At 41.6% G+C, this 22,988-nt stretch overlaps 1 protein-coding gene across 1 annotated transcript; it reads right to left on the reverse strand.

Annotated features, from left to right (window-relative positions):
- Positions 1-242: 242 nt before the first annotated feature.
- On the reverse strand, positions 243-20,859 carry LOC141015880 (testican-2-like). Its single transcript, XM_073490098.1, has 9 exons — positions 20,815-20,859; positions 12,031-12,145; positions 7,949-8,057; positions 7,344-7,452; positions 6,575-6,694; positions 6,231-6,449; positions 2,424-2,486; positions 1,394-1,531; positions 243-388 (listed from the first exon to the last, which is right to left on the reverse strand). The coding sequence occupies exons 1-9, from the start codon at positions 20,828-20,830 to the stop codon at positions 243-245; spliced, it is 1,035 nt and encodes a 344-aa protein (XP_073346199.1). The 5' UTR covers positions 20,831-20,859.
- Positions 20,860-22,988: the final 2,129 nt, after the last annotated feature.

The following is a 22,988-nucleotide window of genomic DNA, read 5'->3' on the forward strand; positions in this document are numbered from 1 at the left end:
CAAAACAAAAAGCTCCGTTGCTCAAAAAACAGAGAGGAGAATGAAGCAATTACACATATCTAAGACAAAAACTGGTCGTTGTCTCATCCCCAGGACCAGCACCACATATCCCACCAGGATGATACACAATTCCATGCCTCCCGAGTCCGATACCAAAATCTTTTGCTGCAAGGAGAGAGCCATCTTTGTAGATTTTCAGGCCAGCAGCTGTGACTCGGCTCTCCGCGTGGTGTCAGACAGTTCTACCAGATGTATCCGCCATCGTCTGCCTCGCCCTCCTCCTCCTCTTCCTCTTCTGCTTCCTCTCCGTTGTCCTCTGTCTCCTTCTCCTCTTCATCCTCCCATCCCACTCCACTGCCAAAATCTCCAGAATATCCCGCCACTTCATCTGGAACCAGATATTAAACACATGAGGATTGAATTTGTATCGATAGCGAAACAATTAGCTTGTTGATTAGCTGACTGACGGATAATGATCCAATAAAAATGCCAAACACTAGCTTGTTCTTAGCGACACGATATTTGAGTCCAAAAAACATTTAAAATGTTCTAAAACAAGTGAAAAAAAACTGCAAATGTATTAAAGGGCCAGTTCACACAAAACTGAAATATTACCTGTGGTGCTAGTTATTCATTTAGATTGTTTTGGTAGGAGTAGCCGAGTTTTGGAGGTATCTGCTAAACTATATGGTGCTATGACACAGCGCAGAGGGATGTGTGCATCTACTCATGGACGAGAAGCTCGTGCCCATGACATGTAAACATCAATGGCGTCCACCTCGGCTGAGCTGTGACCATAGTTAGCTAGCCTCTCGTCCATAAGTAGACGTATGTTTCCTTCCGTGCGGTGATACAGTTGACCGTGTAGTTCAGTAGAAAGAAAATAGTTCCTAAATCAAACTGCTCACAACGAGGACTGTGGATTATCTCAACTGACCGGGTCACGGTTTCTGTAAAGAGACATTGCTGTTGAGTTTTTCAAATGTAATTTTTCCTTTAGAAATATCACGACCTGTTGCATTGTTTTGAGAAAAAAAAGTGTGTGTGTTTTCTAACATGAAAGAAATAAGGCAGCTCTGGGATTTAAAGCAGCATTATGTATGTAACGCTGTGATCCTACCCTCCCACTGAAGTTACATAGTGCATAAACAAGTGATGGGAGTGCGGAGTGGCTGAGACAGAGACACCATTCACCCTATTACAAGACACTGAACCATCAAAATGATATTGCAGCTGTTATTTTAAGGTCAAAAAGTTACATAATGTTGCTTTAAAGTCAAGAAAACAAGAATAATATCGTTTCACAAGAACATTTTAATGACGAGAAGAAGATTTTCCTGCTGTGTCGAGTGCAAGAAATTCCTTTTGCCAAATGCCCCCTTCCTCCTCTTACCGCAATCTGGGTTGCCATGGATTCTGGTGCCCATCATCTCTCCGCCATGCTGGTCGACGCACCAGCACTCCCCTCGGCTCTGGTCGCACTGAACTTTCCTGTAGTAGCCGTCCTCGTCGCAGCTGGGGATGTACATCCCTGCGAGCATGTGCACATGATTATTAGTTGTTAAATATTTATACCCTCAGCACGCTGCCTCACGCTGCTGAGTGCTGCACAAACGAGGATGCCAGCGTGCCTTAGTGAACCTGTGATAAGACCATCAGTCAGGATAGAGAGGCTGAAAGACATTTTGGCAGAAAACGCCACAGAGACAGAAGAAAATAGCTGTTTTGTTTTACACACTCATGCATATGCTGCTGGATGTGATTTCACACGGTATGACGATGAAGTGTGTTTCTTTGTGCTGTGACAGTGGCATGTAAAAACGTAGTGACAGCCTCGGTGACAGAGCTCCAGTGTTTCGTCCTCCCTGAGGACACTCTTGTCAAACCCAGAGCGAAGTTCTCTAACAAGCAGTGAGTTCCCCCCCCACCACCACTACCCAGCCGTCACCACCACCTCCAAACTAGAGGAAGCACAAGCAATGAGACAAGAGGGCTTCAGGGATGGAAGAACAAGATCTTTGTGTTTGGAGCATGCTGGGTAGAAACTGTGGCATGGGGTTTCACAGAGAGCCAAACAGGCGCATTAGCCTTGCTCTTTCCCAAAGCCAGCGCTGCCCTCTAATCCCCCCCCCCCACCATCGCCTGATTAGGGCCTAATCCTAGCCGTGTGCTTGTGATCTCTTAAATGAGCCTCCTCCAGCCTCTTGCCTGCTGCACCGGGCTCCTCGTTACGTAAGAGCACCCAGGAGACCCGGTGCGAGCGCGGGGGCACACGCCAGCTAGACGGTGCAGTTCACGGCTAACTACGCAGCCTTGAAATGATCTAAACTGGTGATTTCATGTCGAGAAAAGGTGTCGAGTGTAGAAACCTTCAATCAAACACGTCCCGAACTTCACAGCGCTCTTTTGATAAATGCATTTACCGGGCTTCTTCTTGGCCGCCTCCTGCACTTGGATCCTCTCCAGCTCAGCGAGGCACGGCGGCTCTGAGAGGATCAAAGAAAGAAAAGTGATGACAGACAATGCCTAAAAACTGCTCTGCCCAAACTTTGTCTCAATCAATGCTCTTCATAATTACACTCTTTTTTTTTTTGGGCGGTATTGATTTGTTTAAGAAGTCTTAGATTTCATTCCCTCAGAGACCGATCGATTTTGGAGAGCTTAGGTGAAAGAACATATGGATGCAGTCTGAGAATGACAAGGAAGTGCACCTCTGGAACAGATAGAAATAGCAACAAAGAGGAGAGAGACAGCTCGTATTGACCCCCGAGGCGATAAATCTTCCCCAAGTATTTGTAGATGTTCACAAAAATGTTTCTCACTGCATTTCTATTTCCCACAAACCTGGATGACACACATGTAGGGTGACGTCACGTTTTCAGATCGTTATCGGAACACTTCAGCATGAAGCAGTTTATAAATATCACCAGCTAGTGATGAAAAATTGATTAGGGAGCCGGTGTAATCTATTGCACGCAGGTTAAATGCCCGATCAATGAGATAATCGGCGCGCAAATGAGGTTACCGCCATGAATATCCTGTATTTGTTTAGTAAAGGTCAAACGGTGCGAATGTGCGCTGCTGAGTGGTGATAACATCCGTGGAGACACCTGATCGTTTCACATTATACAACATGATAACCACACGTGAAATGTCAGGAACATGGCCTTCAAAAAGGGAGGCTTCGTTCCTCAATGAATAATTCAAGCACACCGGGGGGTGTTTCAGATTCACTCTGTGATCATGTTGCCTGATATCTCTCATGTCGTCATGTAACTCTGGTAATCTGCTTTCAACTTCCGTGCAGCCAACAAATGAAACATTTAATTCCATTCCTCGAAAACGAGAACTTTGATCTCGACGGAGCGCTGCAGGAATGAGAGCCACGTTTGCGTTCTTGCACTTCCAGGTCCCTCCGTCTCGATGTCAGTGGGTTTTGTTTAAAAGCCTGAAATAAGGTGTCTGGATTAACAAAAGCTTAAAGGATTATTTCACCCTAAAATGAAAATGCAGTCATCATCTTCTCACCCACGTGCTGATGGAAAGTCAGGTGAAGTTTTGTCGTCCACAAAATATTTCTGGAGCTTCGCAGCAAGAGTGTTGCAGCATTCTCCTAAACAACTGAAACAGATGGGGACTTGTTTTAAATCCTAAAAAAAAATGGCTCCATACAGTTCGTCTGGCGTAATCCAGGTCTCTGGAAGCCCCAAAGACATCTAGTAACACATGATTTGCGTCCTCGACACACAGTCCAGCGTGAGAGACCTCTTTAGACATGGTGCGCGCTAACATTTTTAGCTCAGCAGCTACAGAGAAGATTTCAGCTTTAGTAAGGGTGTAAATAACAACTTTTCAAATCAATCCGTGATCTCGGCACTTCTGGAGACTTGGATTACACCAGACGAAATGTATGGAGCCATTTTAGTTTTTTTTATCTGTTGTTCTTTTATGTTTTAAAACAAGTCTCCATCTACTTCAGTTGCTGCGGAGAGTGCTGCAACGCTGTTTTGCTGCAAAGCTCCAGAAAAGTTTTGTGGACTAGGAATATTCACCTGACTTTCCACCGACATGAGGGTGAGTAGATAATGACAGAATTTTCATTTTTGGGTGAACTTATCCTTTAAGAGATTTTCACGTTTTTGTTCTATAACATAAATCAGGTCATTAAACACCCCACTTGTGAGTTTTCAAAGCTTTTTTTACATGTCTTTAAAAAGGTTGTCGCTAACTGGCAAAGTGGTGTTCAATTATTAAGATTCTCTTACTGAACAAAACGTAACAGTATCTGAAACTTTTATTTGCCATGGAGACCAAAAAGTTTTTTTTTTGTTCAGGGACAAAAAGCCTTTGGAGTTGGCCTACAAAATTCATTATCCTGGCAGCACTCTATTGAAGTCCTTCATCAAAAATAATAACACTAAACCACAAACCAGACCTTAAACCATATTTGAATATTTAATGATATTTAAAACATCTACGGCACAAAGATGTGGGGATATTGTTTGACCTCATTAAAGCTCAGAAAGCACTAATATAGAGGGTATACACCTAATATTAACATATACTATCTACAATTGTGCACTCACACGTAAAAACAAACAACAAAATTGTGTGTAAATTGGTAGAAGCTGATGTGCAATCAACAAATAGATGAAGAGCTTCTACTCCACAGCATGAGACAGTCGCATCTACGTGGCTGCATGTGGCACCGAGAGGGGAAAAAAACAATTGTTTTTCTGTTGAATCTGGACGCCCACGTGATCGACGATGAGAGAGACACCAGGAGGGGGTTGATTGAAGGGAACAGTCTGCCTGATCAGGACACAATGATGCTCTGTTTCTGCACTTCTGTGCTGACCAGGGACTGTCCGAAGGGAACACCATGTTCAAGTGTAGTTCATGGATGTACCTGGTATCAGGTGGTGGAGGACGCTCACGGGCGGACCAAATAAACCCCAAGCATGCAGGGAGGGTGAGCTGGGAACGCCTGGCTAAGGGCTCTGTGAGCAGCTGGTTTATCTGATATCTGTTATCTGACATCATAATTAATGTCAGATAAGCATTAATCATTATGTCAGATTATAAAAGACAGACAGAGTCCGCCTATTAGTAAGTCGTTTTGGCTGAACAGGATAAGTATAAGACTCTAGATATCTAAGGAATATATTGCTATGGTAGTTTGTTTTCAGTTGTCAGTTTGCATTTTCTGCAGCACGGTGGAGAGATAAAACTCAGCAATGAGGACATGAAGATGGACTTAAAATTCGCCAGAAAGTGATTCTGGCAAACCGTCAGATGACTTAGATAATAGAGGTCGTGCCCAGATTGTTCTCAGCAGGGGAGAAGAACTGCTGATCTTGTCTGGGAATATTGTCGGACCCAGATAAGCCGTGAAAAATAGATGAACGGACAGAAAATTTAAGCGTAGGTTCGTGCAAAATGCCGAAGGTTAAAGAGAGGAGAAGCAGAGAAACCTGAATGTGCTTTGAAGTTGTCGATTAGGCCGACAAGTCCTGTTTTAAAATAACAGCCTCTAGGGTGGGGGAATAGTTTGACATTTTTAAAAAAGTACATGTTCTCAATTTCTTAAAGGGAGTTTGATGAAAATATTGAAACTACCTTCACACCTGTGTGCCAAAATAAGAGCAGGAGAAGAAGAAGAAACAGGGAAACAGCTAGTCTGGCTTTGACAACCAGCTCCTATAGACTTTTAACACAATGTATGAGAAATGTAAGAATGACTGTGTGTGTTTTACGGAGCTGTGAAGTGCTGTAACTATTTAGCACTAGTGGCTGATTGAGAGAACAGAAGCAAATTAAAACAAGTAGCAATTTATGTCGCATTTTGTAAATTAATTCATGCCTCCATTTATTTTTGACGTTACTTTTGGTGTATTTAATGGCATAATTTATTAACTGAGTCGTTTTATTTATTCGTTTTTTTATTAATTTAGATTTTGGCAGTTTGGGTACAAATACAGTTTATGTGTTTTTCAACGTCTACAGACCAAAAACAGTTTGGTAATTAGGTTTCAAAGATACTCATTTGTTTATCCCCTTTCACAGCAGCCACAGCAGCTTTTTTTGGATCTCACTAGTGGCGAGGAGGTTGGAATAAAGTGACGTCACTGCATATCCTCTATTTCCCAGTGATGTAACCTTGCTATTACTGCACCCATTTAGAGATGTGACTCAGAATAGACTAGTGGAGTGGAGATCCCTTCACTCACTTTCTCTCCAGAAGCAGAGGCACCACTCCGCCGTGGAGACCTTCCCGTCCTTGTAGCTGTCGCAGGAGTTGAAGAAGGGTCGGATGCAGACCTCGTACTTGTCCAGGTTGATAGCAGCCAGCTCAGCCTGGTCCAGATACAGGTCGCTGTTGGTGTCCAGCCTTGAGAACATCCAGCCGATGGAGTCCTTGCAGCTGGCCACGAGGCTCTTGTCCAGCGCTGTCAGACAGAATTTGCTTACTTTACTTTAGTTTCTTTCTGTTTGTACAACTTTTCTTTGCATAGACGACTGAGTTGTAAGTTTGGTAGCAAAAGACAAAAAAGCCGCTTTGTGAGTCCCTGACCTGAAGCGGTGCCAGCGCCGAGCTTGCCAGAGTTATTCTGCTTCGCGTTTCCATGAAGGAGTTGGAACCAGTCTCTCAGGCGGTCGCCCAGGTCTGCCAGGTCCTGGCCGGTGCAGCTCTCTGAGGGAGCAAGAGACGAAGAATCAAAGGATTCAGACACTTAACAGCAATCTGACAAACTCTCTCTCAAAAGACATGCACGGACTGCTTCATACTGATGTACAGATAGCTGAATGAACGGTTTCCCCTCTGGTTTGGTGGATTTCCATGCTGTCATTTAGAAGTGTACAAACTGCTAATCAAAGAAAACATCATTTCGCAATCAACCCCACTGCAGCAAATTGCTGTTTCTCCGATAGAAATCCACTTTTCCGTTTCAGGCTAAGCGCTAATTCCAGAAAAACAGGAGTAACATTTCATCCTTTTGATCAATTGGCATTTTCACGTGCCCGAGAGCACGGACAATCAATAGTGTTTGGCTGCAATGATAGATAGTGTACACTCTCAATAATTAATTACCACATGATTGAAGGAGCAGTTTAACCACATGGGGGATATTTGGCTAACAGTAATCTCTGAAATTGGTGAGTATTGATCCCCGAAGCACTGGGTTGATTGGATCTGTGAGAAAATTGGAAGTTTGCTTTGTGTTTCTTCTGTTTTTTGAAACCTTGACTCATAAAAGGGATGACAGCGATGCAGATAAGGGAGGCGTGAATCCCAAAATTAGGATGCACAAACACAGGGAGGCGGTGAGGAGGGAACTTGCCGCGTTTTGTGTCGGTATTTGTGATGGAGGCCGTGGCACACGGGCAGAAGCCGGTGCACATGATGTTCAGGTCTTTGCCCGTGAGGCAGGCCTGCTGCTCCAGCTTACACTGTAAGGAGAGAGAGAGATGCGGTTAAAATATTTATGGGGGTGACCGCAGGAAAAAAGAGATTGCTCATTCAGATGAGACAGTGCACTTAGAGAAAGGCAGCAAGAATGAGCTGTCATTTTCCGCTGCCTTCTCATGCAAGGTCAGAATTAAAAAGTGTACATAAATCAATAAAGAGTCCTGGCAGCGGCCGTCGCACGGTGATGCCACTCAAAACCACGTCAGTCATTAATCATGCGGCCGCGTTGAGCCGATGCACTTGTCCTCCCGCGAGCAGTGATGAACTGTGCTGCCCTGCTGCGCCCACGTATATATGTCAGCGCAGCAGGAAACAGCACTTGACTGGACTCCTCTCATTATTTAAAACGATGACACGGCCACTTTCCATTTCTTTTCAGGGATTTTATGGCTGCTGAATTCAGTGATAAAGCGGAGGGAAAATTATCTAAGCGAGCGCTCTGGAAAAGAGATGCCGGTGCAGAATATTTTCTGTTACCTCGGAGGCGTAGTTGTGTCCGTCAGAGCCACAGACAGGTGAGGAGGCGGTGACAGGACAAGGCTTGCAGCTGCTGTCGTGGGCCTCCGGCTGGCCTGACTGTTTGACCCTGAACATGGGAGGGAAACAAGTTAAAATCCAGAAAAATCCAGAATAATCACTCATTCAGGTACATCTACCTTGATTGGTATCTTACCACACAGACAGTTTTATTTTCCTAGGTTTTAAGGACATCTGATTATTCTGATTAATAACTGTTTATCCACCTTTTATTGCTGTTTACTTTACATTGCCATTCATATTCTGTTTTTGTGTTAACTGCTCTCATACCTAATTTTTCGTCTTTTTATACCCTTCGTTGCGTGCGCTTGTAAAATGGGGAGTGACGTTTAACATCTTCAATCTTCAGTCTGTCAAATGACTTTCATTTCATTTCATCATCATTCATAGTGGTCGAATGAACACCAGGACAGCAGATCACCTTTTCAGACACCATCTTGACACCACACTTACCTCGGTCTCATTTCTCTTGCAGCCAATAAACAAACACGAGGCCTTGCACCGCAGCACTTAACATGCTTTTAGTTGCTTGCTTTTTTTTGAGGGGTGCATTACCACTTCTCCAATCTAGCTCTTGTCCCTGTCAAGTTTGAATGCACTTACTGTAAGTTGCTTCAGACAAAAGTATCCACAAATGAGTGTGATGTAATGGGGACGGACGTGTCTTTGGGGAAGACCGAAATCTTTTGAAATGTGCGAGCGCCATTTGCTTTTCGCCGTGGCGGGGCGGAAGCAGAAACCTCGGAGGAGTTTCTCTCCGATCGTGGGTAAATAAAAACAAAATTGACTGCATTGCTTAGTATTTGGATGCACTACTTCATAAAAACCCCCCTCTTGCTTGCTTTGCTCTCACACGGTGATTGACTTCATGTTCAGTGAGCACAAGCATTAGGCTCTGCACTTCTGAGGCTGCTACTTAATGACGCTCGGATGGTTTAGTGTGCTTGCGTTCGTGCTTATTACCCATTATTCGACACAGTCTCTCTCATCTCTGGAGTGACTCTGTAAATGAAGCACTTTATTGAAAAAGATAAATGCCTGTCGCAGCAGATAGACTTTGCAGGTAGCAATAATTCACTCCATTAATTCTTTTCAGACTGCAACCCTGCTCATTTGTTTTTCAGTCAGTGAGGAATGAATGTGAATTGATAAATACCTTTCAGAGAGGTCTTTGTGAAGGGAGGAGCATTTGAAATACTATAAACCCCAGAGTTTAATGTTTTAAATAGCCAAAATATATTATATTTTCAATATGCTTTTGTTGTCATGGTTTCAAGCTCGTCTTCTTTCTTCTCTGCTTCAATTTCCACTGATTAGTTTCTAAAACTGACCTATTATTGACTAAAGGGTTCAAGTGCAAGGCTAAGCTCGCTGTCGGGTCTATTTTAAAAATGGTATGCTATGATCATGCTATGATCGAAAAAATGAGAAAAAAAAGAGATTACGAGATGTTTTACGGTCCTTTCTTTATAAAAAGCTTAAAACAATCGCTGCTAGTTTGCTTATGTCTCCGTAGCTAACTAGCTAGCCAGCCAACGTTGTATTGTTATTGCTGATTTGTGCATGACAGTCCATCATTTTGACATATTTCAATGCAGCGTCGTAATGTTTGTTTTCTTTTGTTTACCTGCCCAGGGACAACAGATGCAAATTAGCTGATGGCTTAACTCAGGTGCTATCTCCATCAGATAAATGGAGAATGGCATTGTAATTATACAAGGAGGATTGCCACAGTAACACAAGAAGTAACCACATCTGAGGACGGCACATAACATAGTTAGTTCCTTAAAGCAAGGCCATGCAATGCAATGCAAAAATTCATATGCCCTTGCTCACCAATACACTGACTGTTTTGCTGCTTCATCCTGACTTGGCCTGGTATGACCAGTAGCTTATGGCAGCTAATAAAGCTTGTTGTTGTGTAAGTGTCATCACTGAGTCAGTTCACTGCCTCTTCTCCTCTTGTGCTACTGCTAAGGCTACACTAGGTTTTACAATCATCTCAGAAACTTTTTCAGACCGTATATCATGTCTCAATGTTCCAGGCTTCTCGATGTCTGTCTGTCCTTCCTGCCTGTTTTCCTGTCTGCCATTTAGATTTAGCCTTCACTGACTTTAGACCAAATGACGACAGTTTTACATCATTTGGTTTTTCTCCTGAGTCATGCACTGATGTATCATGGGGCGCAATTCAGAGACATTACAGTTGTCTGGCAAAGGAATCGTGTTTCTGGCCACCTGATGAGTATATGTCCAATATTCACTCTACATAAGCTCTGTTTTTGGTCTCTACAAACTCATTAGAGAACTTTCAATTTGATAATCATCTGTGGATTTGTCACCTGAGCACCAACTTTCACACATGTCAAGATGCAAACATAATGTGTAGGTTTTTATGTTCCTTTTAGCTGCGTCTGTATATTTGTGTAGTTATACTCTGAAAATCATCCTTTCCTGTCTCGCTGAGCTGATAACACTGTCCACTTTCATTAGTTTGCATCTGATTTGATGAGTTTCAGTCTGGCTTAACTACATAAATGTATGAGTTCACAAACTGATGATCCATGTAGTTTTAAGTAATTAAACTAAGTAATAGTGGCTTCATTATTAATTAGAACTGAGCCACGAGAGTTCATGATACATCATGCATTAGTTGGGATCATGATGAGTCATGTATTAGTTAAGCATTAATTAATCATGAGATATGTGCCCTTGACATTAAGTGTAAGCCATTAAAGTAGCATCTCTTTCTCCTGTGTCTGATGCGAGCATAATTGTTTTGACTTAAGGTGTAGTCAAGGACGGTCTGTGGAAGTAAATAACGGCCATAAAAATTTTAATCTTATAAGAGATTAAATAATTTAAAATGTATGTAAATAATACCTGATTTTGACATTTAATCACTGCTGGCTTATTAATGTTGCAATTTACTTTATGTACCATCTATCTGAATTTATGTCGTCTAAATTGATTCATGTTAAGTTGTGCCGTTTCAAAGACTTATTGCAGGTTTATATATTTTTTTAAGTTTCTCAAGTTCAGATAGAAAATTCAAGTTTTCTAAAAATCTAATAAACTTGATCACATCAGCCTAAGCTTTACTTTTTAGTGCTAATTGGTCAATGTTGGCATGCTAACACGCTGAGATGAAAAGGTAAACATTACACTTTCTCATGTTTAGGTGGAGTATTTTCATAAAGTACTCAGTAGTTAATAAACATCAAAATAAAGTATTTAGTTGCTGAGAAAACAAAATCTATATTTTTTTCTTATGTTCATCATGACCTATTATTTGATCTGTCTTCTACATCTAATTCTGATTACATCATATTTAATTGTTTTAAAGTTTGTTTCTTTAAAGAGTTGACAGATGAGCGATTTTTAAAAAATCATGCAATCCTCAAGTTGTATTTTGTGGTTTAACCTATTAACCTATTAAGATGTCTTTATATATTTAGTGTCACTGTAAAATTTATGCAAAACCTTTTTTTATGAATGATATGCTCTCATACAATATGATCCAGTCCCTGTCTAAAAGGTTATATTGATACAGTAAGACTTTTATGTGGACAAATCAATTTTAAAAAACATTTTCACATCACCTTTTCTCTAAGATAGAGCAAGACTGAACTTAAAAATAGTGTCACAAGATGAAACAGACATTTAAAAAGAAAAATTTCAGTCATAACTCAATTCTGTGCTTTGGATTTGTAGGGCAGAGCTGTCTGTGTCCAGTTTTACCCCTTTAAATCCACACAGTTAATTAGTCACTGCTCAGCATGAGTGTTCCAGCTGAAATTACGTCACTCCGCCTGACTCATGACACTCTCTGGCCTTGTTACTGAGTTTTAATCAATAGCTCTCCAACCATACACTGAAAGCCTTTCAACTGACACACATCTAACAGCTGTTGACACCAACGCCGCAGAAATGTCTGCAGAGATCGTCTTAACAGCATCAACGTGTCCCGCAAACACAAAAACAACTCTCCCTCCGACTGCCGCGCCGAAACCTCCACCTACCTGTGCTCCAGTTTCTTGCGATTGACACACATGGCCCTCTGGTAGCCCTGAGCGACGCACACCTTATGGCGGCTGCACTTCACATTCTGGCACGGGTCCTTGGTGGTGTCCACGGCTGCACACACAAAGACAGCAACACATGAGGATCCAGAGGTGTCAATCACAGCTGAGGCTGCTTTCATTCTCCATGTTCGTCACCTCCAGGAGAAAAATATAGAGCTTCCGGCTGCTTTTTTCTTTTATATGTTTTTTGACAAGGAGCATGTGTTCCCCAGATTGATGGCAAGTACCACTCAAAAAAAACATAAAACCCCTATTTTATGTGCTGTATAATCATGTTCTGTGTATTTACATGGTCTAAAATCATCTCCCATCCTCACAAACTATCTTTTACACACGCACATGCCATAAAAATCATGAAATGTGTAATGAAAAATATTCTCGCAGTGTGCACAAATGAGCCCATTGATTTTATAGTCAGCACTGCTGAAAACATGGACGCCTAGCTGTCATTAGCGAGGCAGCCCATCGTCAATAGTACTGCCTGCAGTCTCCAACGTCTGTCTCTGATTGCGAGAAACCCTGACAGCACTGATTGAGCATCTCTTTCTCTCGGCTTGTCACATCTCACTTCCCCCATGTCAACTTATCACTGTCTCTCCCCGTCTTGCCTTTTTTCTCTCTCGCACACAAACACACACACTCCATCTTTGTCTCCCACGTTCCCTTTCTTTCTCCCCCCCCCCCTCTCCTCCCCCCTCAGTACCTCACTCTATCTTTGGAGAGTTGAACTGTTCAATGCCAGCCTCTCTTCCGCTGATAGACTGAGATGGAAATAGCACCGCGTCCTCCACCTGCCTCAGCCCGTGGTCAATGCCATCCGAAACTGGATGTCACATTGTCCCAGTCCATTTGCCGCCTTGCCGGAGAGGCCTCGGAAAACTCACAGGCTCACAGATGAATTTGAGAGTTGAGTGGCAAGTCGGCGGTCGCTGTGAGAAATTTAAGCTGTGAAGTCCTGAGTCAGCTCCGAGCAGCTGCTTTGTAGTCAACACGGTCAACAGACGAGGTGGCTGGCAGCCAGATCCCTGCAAATCCCGGGACTAGGTGATACTCTGGTGCTACAGCAGGGAAGTATGAGGGAACAGTTGACTTTTATGGATGACATGACAACTCAGAGGGAATCCAAAAATACTGGAAGGAGGCTGTGAGCCTGTGGAGCTTTTTGTTCTATACGATCAGGTATTTTGAGACTAGGCTGGCGACTGGAGTTTATGAAGAGCCGAAGTCCTGATCCACTTCCGAGCTAGCTTGTTATTTACAAGCCTTTGTTCCACAACGCATTTTTATCGTGGAGGTTGAGAATAGTCCCATTCAACCAAGCTTCTAAGACACCTACCTGCCCTGTATACCCCACGCTGCGATTCACCACTATTTTTACAGCAAAACTGGCACATATATGCAGGTTTAAGTAAACCTGCTAAATATAGGCAATTGACTCTTTTCCCACTTCTGTTTTTCTCCTGGTGTGTCCTGTTCAACGTCATGAACGTGGCGGAAAAATAAGAAAACATAAAAAGAAGCATGGAGGCCAGTGACAATACTGTATAACGGTGGGTACTTTTTTTATTTTCTACCTCAGTTTCTTTTTTATCAATCGAAACGCCGACTGAACGGCACTGCTATAAAGGTGCAATATGTAAAGTGGCCACCTGTCCAATTAATACTCCAAACATATCACCAGGATAAAGGTTGATTCATGGTTGCATGTAGGCTCTACGCAAAGTTCACTCTCTCTAGCCCAGAGATGAAGAGCAACGGCCGGCCGGTCAGGAGGGACTGCAACAGCCGAAGAGGTCAGTATGTTTACTGGGGGAACTACAAGTCAGAACACACCCAAAAAGAAAAATTAGGTTGTCCACCTGGTTTTGATGTTTCCATCACTACCTGCAGTGGAGGCGATAATTATCTGTGACTACTGCGGAGTCATTTGACTGCCAATTGTACCTTTTCCCCTTGTAGGCAAATGCCAGATGTTAGTGGGTTTTTTGTCCAATGTGAAAAAAGGATAATGCACTATGCAAACCTTGAAAAATCAAAAAATTGGAAAGACCTTCACTGGTAAAATTTCACATTTTGAGAACGTTTCCAATACCTACGCAAAAAAAATCTAACGAATCATGAACACAAACATCACACAAAAAAGTATTTCCACATACACAACGATGGGAATGTGAGAGCTGTCTACAGCTTTTGATATTTTTTTAAATAAAATTTTGAGCTATAGAAGCTGAAATGTAATGCTTTTTAAAAGTATCCTCTATCCCCAAGTGTTACTCTCTTATGCTTTTTCTATAAAAAGCTAAAGACCAAAAATGTAATTGCATCCTACGTTATATGAGCTCTGAATCCTAACAGCTCACCTGAGAAGAGGAGCAGAGCAGGGCAGCCTCTGTAGTGTGGTGGAAATATTGGATTTAAATGTTGGTTTTGCCCTGAAGCAACTACTTTATCATTCAGGGCAGACAGAAGATGTCTGTGGGATCAAAATACCTTTGAAGACACAAAAAGCAGCTGGATAACAGGTAGAGAAAATAACATTTTGATGTTCCTCTGAAGGGTCCAGAGTTTTGAGGTCACACGAGGCTGAGTGTCTCGAAACCTTGTTTAAAGAGTTCATTTCAGTTTAAAAGGAAAATTATTTATTTATGAAGATCCTGGAATTTCTCAAATCATAGCTGCACTGGCCTCTATGGGTTGAAAGTTTCGAGTTTCGGCTGGATGTGGTTATGCACGTTGTACTATATGGTACCACGCTACATCACTGCTGCACAGCAGGGTTGCCAAGTCTGCTTATAAGCAATCTTGGGCTTGTTGTTCTGCAAAGTCGCTCACAAATATTGGTAGCTGCGACCCTCTAATAAAGCGAAAAAGCTTCACAACACAAACACGGGTGATATTGCAAAGAAAAATAGTGTGATTTATGGAAGTTTTATTTTTGAACTACTTAGCTTATATTGCCTGGCATGAAATACAGCACGTTCCCATCATGCAGACCTAATCTTCTGCCGGTGTATATAGATCTTGCAACACTGCTGCACAGGGTGTGGAAAAAGCATGTTAACTCCTCTAGTTGGGCTGAGCAGGATTATTAGACTGAGTGCAGGTCGATTGTCTGTTGAATTTCTGCTCTTACATGAACAGAACTTGTTTTTCAGGTACAGATGAAGAATAAACACTCGTATACATTTTCAGTTATGAACATAACCGATTCAGAGGACTGTTCAGGTTTGGCAGAGGTTTATCTTTTGAGTGCTTTCTCCTTCTATTAAGGTTTTGTTTTACATTAGTTTGTCAGAAAAGGCTGAAACATGAAAATGGATTTGCAGACACAACACGAGCAGAAAAGTTCATCTTCGCAGACCCAAAGATCAAAGAAACCCTGAACCGTAAGGAAAAATCCCTTAAGCAAGGAGGTTCATGAAACAGAAGCTAACTCCAAAAAAGAGCAGGACCTCAACTGTATTTACAAATAAGCAGCTCCAGAGATACTTCACCCATATCAAAGGCAATAACTAGAAAATAGCCATAAATGAAAGAAAAATAATATCAGCGAGACAGGACTGGTATTATTGTAACTGATTTCCATTTGTCCAAATTCCACTTGTCAGGAAGGAAGAAACTCATAAATATACAAGACGATGCTGGATTCTGACAGAGCTGAAATAAAACCTGAAAGTTGTTCCATATGAAATATTTTGCGACTACTTGACTTTTATTCACTTCATCTGTTCCAGCAGGTATTCATCTCTGTCATGATTTAACCCCAGCGGCTGAGCAATATCCAGACTGCAGCGCTGATGGTACATTTGCCTGCTATTTCTCTTTTGATTTAAGACATAAAACCTCTTAAAAATCACCCCAGACTGTCACCATACATATCATTTTGACTTTTTCTTTACGATAAAGAAAGTAAAGACCTCTCATATTTTCTGTATGCCTCGATGGATCACATCAGTTCTCTACAGTGAAGGTTTTCCTCAGGATTTCTTCCGGTTTGTCATGTTGGCGGTTGCTATCAGACGTTTAACATTTCATTTCTTTAACAAAAAGGCTCCAGTCATGGACCATAAACCTTTATGGAAACTGTATGGGTTTTTTTTTTAGTGGTGTAATATACCTCAAACTATTCCCACTTTCTTCTGTGCCATTTTATTATTTTTAGGCCACTGAGCAGTGGCTGTACCTGCTGTCCACTTGCACAGAAACGACAGCTACAGACTGTGCAGTGAGCCGTGCACAGCACAGACTGAATGTATGAGGAAGAATCAAATAAAACCAGAAAGCACTCAGAGAGCACACGCAGGTACCTAGGCTGTACAATCCTCTTTATGTGTTGGGCTTAATAATAGAAAATGTGGGTCTGAAATGTGCTCATAGTGAGATAAAATCACACATTACATGCATAGCTGATGGTGGCCATGATTTCCTGAGAATATTTTATTCCCATCCAGAAATATCATGGTTTTACAGAAGGGTGAATATCATTCATTGCTGTGGATGAATTGAGCAGCATTTCAAATGAATCAGACTCATGACCCATGGCTTACCGCTATTGCTGCAGCTCCACCAGTGAAATGTCATCAAGTTTTGCAGGATTGTTGATACTGTACAGTCGGTGCACATGCCATCTACTTTGGTTTTCATTGCACGATAAATTTTTTGTGGTTTATGTCAGAAAAGGCCATGCCCACAAGAAATTTGGCATTCAACAACAGAAAAACTGGAACAGAAAAAAGACCAACAAATAATGTTCTTCAATAGCGATTTTGATAGCGAGGTCATCAAATAAATAAAACTTAAGGTTTGTTTATGTTGTAACTTTATGTCTCTCCTTATTAAAGTTTTCTATTTCTCTCCTTTTAAAACACTGTGGTTATGCTCTGGTTAGGTTTAGGCACAAAAACGACTTGGTTAGGGTTAGGAAAAGATACGTTTTGGCTTAAAATACCTGTTTTGGTCGCCACAAACACAGCTAGAAATTGTCCCTACATATCCAGTGGTGTCATTCTAAGAGATGTTGAAACACAGTCTTGAACTGTGGTCACTGGCTTGGCAGCCTTCTCGCCTATACCTCCACCACCATCCCGTCCACCCCACGATGTGACAGTCGGCTCGTGACACGTTTTGTAGACTTGTTCGGTTAGTCACTACGAGCCCTTAGACATGGTCATTTGATCCGTTGTTCAAATAAAAAGGTTGATGATAGCTGCTTTAAAGTAAGTTAAAGAATTCAAGAAACACTAAAAATATACATTTACATACAGCCACCTGTGAGTGCAGCTGGATTTGCATTACCCACTGTAAATAATCATGTTAATTGGTGTAACCTTTCACTGAATAATATATTTTTTAATAATGTTAACACACACCATCGCTCTGCTGTATGTTCCCATAGAAACAAAGCTTGGTGCTTCCAGTATAGTTTCAGCTGTGCTTCTCGCTCATTGCTTCCCATGTTCAGCACCTTCAAGTCTGCCTCCGAGCTACATCTTAAAACGAAGACACATCGCTCACACGGTATTCTTATACGACTCCTACATGCTGAAAATGAAAACCAAACACAAGATTTAATTTGCATTAAAGATCAAGAGTGTTTGCCACATCCCCTGCTTGAGAATCGAGACTCCGGCGCTGATAGAGCCGGTATGTGTACGAGCCGTTATGGGTTTTAAATCCTCCTGTAATCATGTCAGCAAGAGCGTCGGGACTGCTCTGAGCCTGCGACCAATCTCTCTGAGGTTATCATTATTATTATTATTATCCAGTACATAAAAGAACATGACTGCTTTTCTCATCCTCGATCGGCTCCCTCCCTGTTGTCTGTGCTCACATTTGAAGCCTTCCATCAAAGGTCTTCATCACCCATTTGTTTTACATTCAAACTGCCAGAGCGTGCTTTTAATAAAGTCCTTTAGAGGTTCAAGACGAAAAGAGAAAAAAAGGAAAGTGTGCTATGGACCTGTAAAGAAATCTTAGTGCCCGTCTGCATCTGAAAAGACTTAACTCTGATAAATATTAAAAGGATGAGCGAGACAAGCCTGTTTGACAGCTTTAAGTGAATTAGCTTCAACTGGATTTGCAATTACTGTCTTCCTAGAAGACTCTTTTTGGATTTAATTGGTGGTCGCTGTGTTAAAGCAGCCTGCAGCTTTTATTCAACTCCAATGAAATGATAATATTATTTACATCTGATGAGAGAGGATGCAACACATTATGCCTGAATAATATCTTGCAGTTGTTGTACAAATGGAAGCATAATCACACCATTATTAAAATTTTTCTCAAGGCACAAGAGACGTTTCACCTTTCAGCTAAAACAAAGGATGTCAAGGTCAAATGTGGCAGAGAAGTCGGAGCAGCAGGCACCTCATTGTTTTGAAATGGCCTTCAAACACGGAGACGACTCCGCAGAGCCGAGCTGACGTCTCTATCAGCTCACTTTAAAAAGCACTGAGGATGTCTGAAATCTCCTTTCAGGTCTTTTGTTCTATCCGGGGATCGCAGGTACACCATGTCGGCGTTTCCGCTGTCTTGTTGAATTTGCGATGAAGAGGACCCTGATCAATTAGGTCTGCAGAATTGGTCCCGGTGGGAGCTGGGACTGGGATGAAATCAATGGTATTCAAATGAACATCGCCCACACTACAGCAAGCGAGGCGTTTTCTTGAGACTACATTAGTTATTCCCCCTGTTGTAAGAACAGATGACTGGGATAACGTCTGGAGACGCTTCTCCTCACATCTTTCCTCTTTGATGCGAGGCTTTCATGTGAGGCTGTGTGGGCGTGGCGCTACACTCGACCTCCCACACTCACCTCGCAGCAGGGACACGCTGCTAACCCCGAGGGCCTGCACAATTGGCTACAACACGTATGAAGTAGCACCTCTCATAACCTGAATCGTGAAGTGATTCAGACTTTATTACACGATCCAGCGCAGAAGGTTTAGCATTTTACTCACTCCATCCACAGTTCAGTGAAACCAGCGCTTCAGGTCAGTGTGATTCCTCTGTTGCAACAAGCGCAGGTTCAACTGAACGGCAGCCAAACAGGATCGACTATAGATTTGCTTTAAAATACCAGTGGTCCACATGGATGCTGTATCTGGTTTCTAATTTCTATTACCTCTAAATTTTCTCTTTTAGTATCAGTTCATTTCTTGATATTCTTAAAAATGTAGGGTTTTTGGTGGCTTCTGGTGATTTAAAGGTTAAATATGTGAGATTTTGAACATTAATACAGCAGCAAAAAATGATTTACTGTGAAAACATACATAAAGTGGAGCAGCCCAGTCACCAGGATGGTGGTGGAGTTTCAGGCAAGAAGGCTGCGAAGTCAGTGACCACTGCGTTTCAACATTTGTAAGCATGACACCGCTGGATTTTTTTAGAGAGATCTTCTGACATCTCCAGCCGTGTTCGTGGTGACTAAGCCAAAACATGACCTTTTCCTAACCCTAACCAAGTGGTTTTTGTACCTAACCTAACCAGAGCATAAACACAGTGTTTTGACAAGGGAAAAATTTTAAAATGTAACCTTAAGAAGCGTAAAGTTGTAGCATATCTGTGGTTTGCAGAAAAGTACACTGCCAACATTTACTTTGGCGAATGGGTTGAAAACAGTAAAGTTGTAGCAAAACAATGAGCTGAAAGATGCTACAGGGCTCCGTAGAGCTGAGGGACACTGCATGGTCGTGTGATAAACCATCTATCACCGGTTAATTTCAGCCAATCAGATCAACAGTTGGAGAACGCTACCAGTGGGGCCAGTTTGTAAATCAAACTCTTGTCAAAGCCTTTGAGAAAAGCCTTCGGTTCTGATTTGACAGATGCTAGCAGCATCCATGCTGACCTCAAGAGGTGCCGCCATTGTTGTTTTGAAACAAAACAGTCGCTTATCCTGCTGGATTGTCACAACAAAACAACGTCCATAGCTGGCTGGTCGCTGGTTGTTCCTCAGCCGACACTAATTGGGTAAATACCTGTGAGTTTGGACACAAAGCTTGAAGCCTGGCAAAATGGATTTGCGAATGCAGCTTCATCACATGGTAAAGAGGTGTGCACTCTCTAAAGGCTTTATAAAATAATTTCTCTCTTGCATACAATGACCATTTGACTGAAATAACACAGAACCGTTCACAGTTTTCACATCTATTCCTCCTTCACAGCTGATTTTCTAAAAGTGAGATGTTTTTTTTCCCTTACGAGAAACAGACCCCATGGAGGTAAATGGAGCCTGGTGGGAGTTCTGACTTGAGCCCTCAGCAACAAAGGCAATTATAGCAGGCTTTTCAAACTAATGGATCTAACTGAAGGCTCTGCCTCTCTCCCTTTCTGTATCACAACCGCGTTCTCACCCTCCACAGGCTCTGACACCCTGGACCAGCGCTCACCTCGTGCTGGATGACCTCAGACAACTGCTGCAATTAAGAGAAGCCAGCACTTCAATAATGTGCACTGCACTATTTTATTGTCTGGAGCAGATGTAAAAGGCCGACAGCACTTAGCATTGATTATGCTCGAAGAATCTAAAATACAGCAGATTTTTTTCCTCCGCAGTGGAACTGGTCGTTTAAGTAAAGCCATTTAAATATTGAAAGTCTTTGCAAACTGCCTCTGCATATAGCACACACTGACACACTCAGGCTATAAGTGGGAGACGCTTCAAATAAAACCACACAGACACAGAAAAATCTTTTCTAATCAATCAAAATAATTTCTTACTTTCATCAGAGCCCATGTTCTCTTCTGTGTTTTTGATGTAGTCATCCTGGAAAGAAAACATATTTGCATTAATGGATTCAATAATTCATGTTAAGTAACACGATGGAGGAAGTATGTTCTTGGCCTCACGCGTAATGAAAATTCAGAAGAGCATAAATAATGAAGGAAGTTAACAGACATGCAAAATGACAGAATCTCTGCAGCATGCTATGAATAGCAATTTCAATGTGAGTATTCATTGAGCAATGCAAATATATTCAGCACTTATGTTGAAAAGATGGGTTTCAAGAGAGCAGGTGAGAAAAAATCATAACACATTTTTTTTCAGTCCACGTTAAATCAATTTTAGTTGACTGATTACTGATTTTTAATCACAACTAGGCATATTAATGATGAATCAATTAATCGCCTTAAGAATTGAACCACAAAAAATCAAAGATGGGCATACAAAGTGATTGTATTGTCTTTAAATCATTTAGTAGCCTCAATGGATTTTTTTGTTGTTGAGTGACCACAGATGGGAGCTCTGCAATTACAATGAAGGTATGATTTTGAAATATTAGATCGATCAAATCAGTGGTTAAAACAGTTTTCTAATGTAAAAAACATCCAGAAATTACATATATTATTAATAATTTAATGATTATCGATTGTTAAGGCTGCCGACTATCAATTGAAGAAATTGCTTAAAATTTGCATCCCCAACAACACATTTCAACTCATTGATTTATCTCTTTATTTTGCTCTTTTAGTTAAAATAAATAAAACAAACTAGACACTGAAATGTAACCAAGTGCTAACACAGCCAGGAAAATAAAGAATCTTTATCAAAAAAGAGATTATATTTCCACCTGGCATGTTATTTATTGTTATCCCCGCAAAACTTCGCTCTTTTGCTGATGACACTTAATTATACTTTCCGAAAATGATTTTAAGTGGCGTATGGATACAAATTTCTGTCAGAATAGTCACATACCAACCTGGTTTATTGCTTGCTATTATGCATAGTCTCAAGTTCATAATTTTATTTTATGTTACTACTAGAACAGGTTTACATGCTTTCATGCTCAAAAACACTCAGTTTTCTCATGTCTCTTTAAGGTCGCCCCTCCTGAAGCCCCAGTCTGCTCTGATTGGTCAGCTCACACACGCCTGAGCCAGCACTGCTCACCCTGTGTCCAGTCGACTCTTTTGTGTTTTCAGCTTCCAGTTAGCTTCACTTCTACCATGAATATAGGCATAAATTATGCAAATGTGTGACACGGTGACTTACGAGGCGTTTTTCGGAGCAGTGTTTTCTGTGGGAGAGAGGAGCTTTCGTTGTCGCGGACTTTGGGCTTTTTAACTTTCAAGACCTTTTACATGCACAAAAACCTATATAACACACTGAAGGACAGGAAAAAAAGGAAAAAAGCATAATAGGTCTCCTTTAAAAAAAACCAAAGTCTAAATTGTGGAGCCATTCTTGAAGATGAGATCATATAAGGCTTGTTTACTACCTGTGACTTGATAACAGTCGTTAACATTTAAGTACGCGGCTACACATCAGATCTGTCTGTCCTCATATGAGTCAGTGAGCAGTCTGAGATCATCCAGCTTGGACCCTTCTGGCTGTTTCCCCCTGAAGGATTTGTTCTGGAGGTGACTTTGCCTCTGAGGGCCTGTAGGCTCAGTGTGAATGCCCTGAGGAGATCAGGCTGGCTGACTCAGATAATAACTAGAAAGACATGTGTACTACAAGGCCTCCTTTAAATATCTTTGTAGTGTCTAAAGGATTTTCTGAGTTTTTTTTCTTAGAGAGAATATTTTTATCAGTCTGATGGGTTTACGTCAAATATTTAGCTTACCATGGCACAAAAACTGAGAACAGGGAAGCAGCTAACCTGAAAACAACTGTAAAACCTACAGTTTGTCTTGGATGGAGCCCAAGACAAGCTGTAGGTTTTACAGTTTTGTATGGATTGAACAAAAAAGATATAAGGTGTTAGATTGTGAGTCTTGGAGGCCCTGGTATGCTGATTTTATTAACTCTGTGAAGAGCCTGGGTAACTGATTCCCCCATCTCTAGTCCAGTTATGCTAAGCAAAGCTAAGCAGCTGTTGGCTCTGTCTTCATATTTGGCAAAAAGACATGAGATAGGTATTACTTTATGGGTTGAGAAAATGTTCCTATCT

The sequence above is a fragment of the Pagrus major genome, chromosome 20, assembly GCF_040436345.1.
Source record: "Pagrus major chromosome 20, Pma_NU_1.0".
Taxonomy (NCBI): domain Eukaryota; kingdom Metazoa; phylum Chordata; class Actinopteri; order Spariformes; family Sparidae; genus Pagrus; species Pagrus major.

What these genes read in the sequence shown, in the direction of transcription:
- LOC141015880 (XM_073490098.1), bottom strand. An exon ending in CGCAAGAAACTGGAGCACAG is followed by an intron (nt 8,058 to 12,030) that starts GTAGGTGGAGGT and finishes TCCCATGTTCAG; the next exon opens with GGTCAAACAGTCAGGCCAGC. An exon ending in CCATGGCAACCCAGATTGCG is followed by an intron (nt 389 to 1,393) that starts GTAAGAGGAGGA and finishes ATCTGGTTCCAG; the next exon opens with ATGAAGTGGCGGGATATTCT.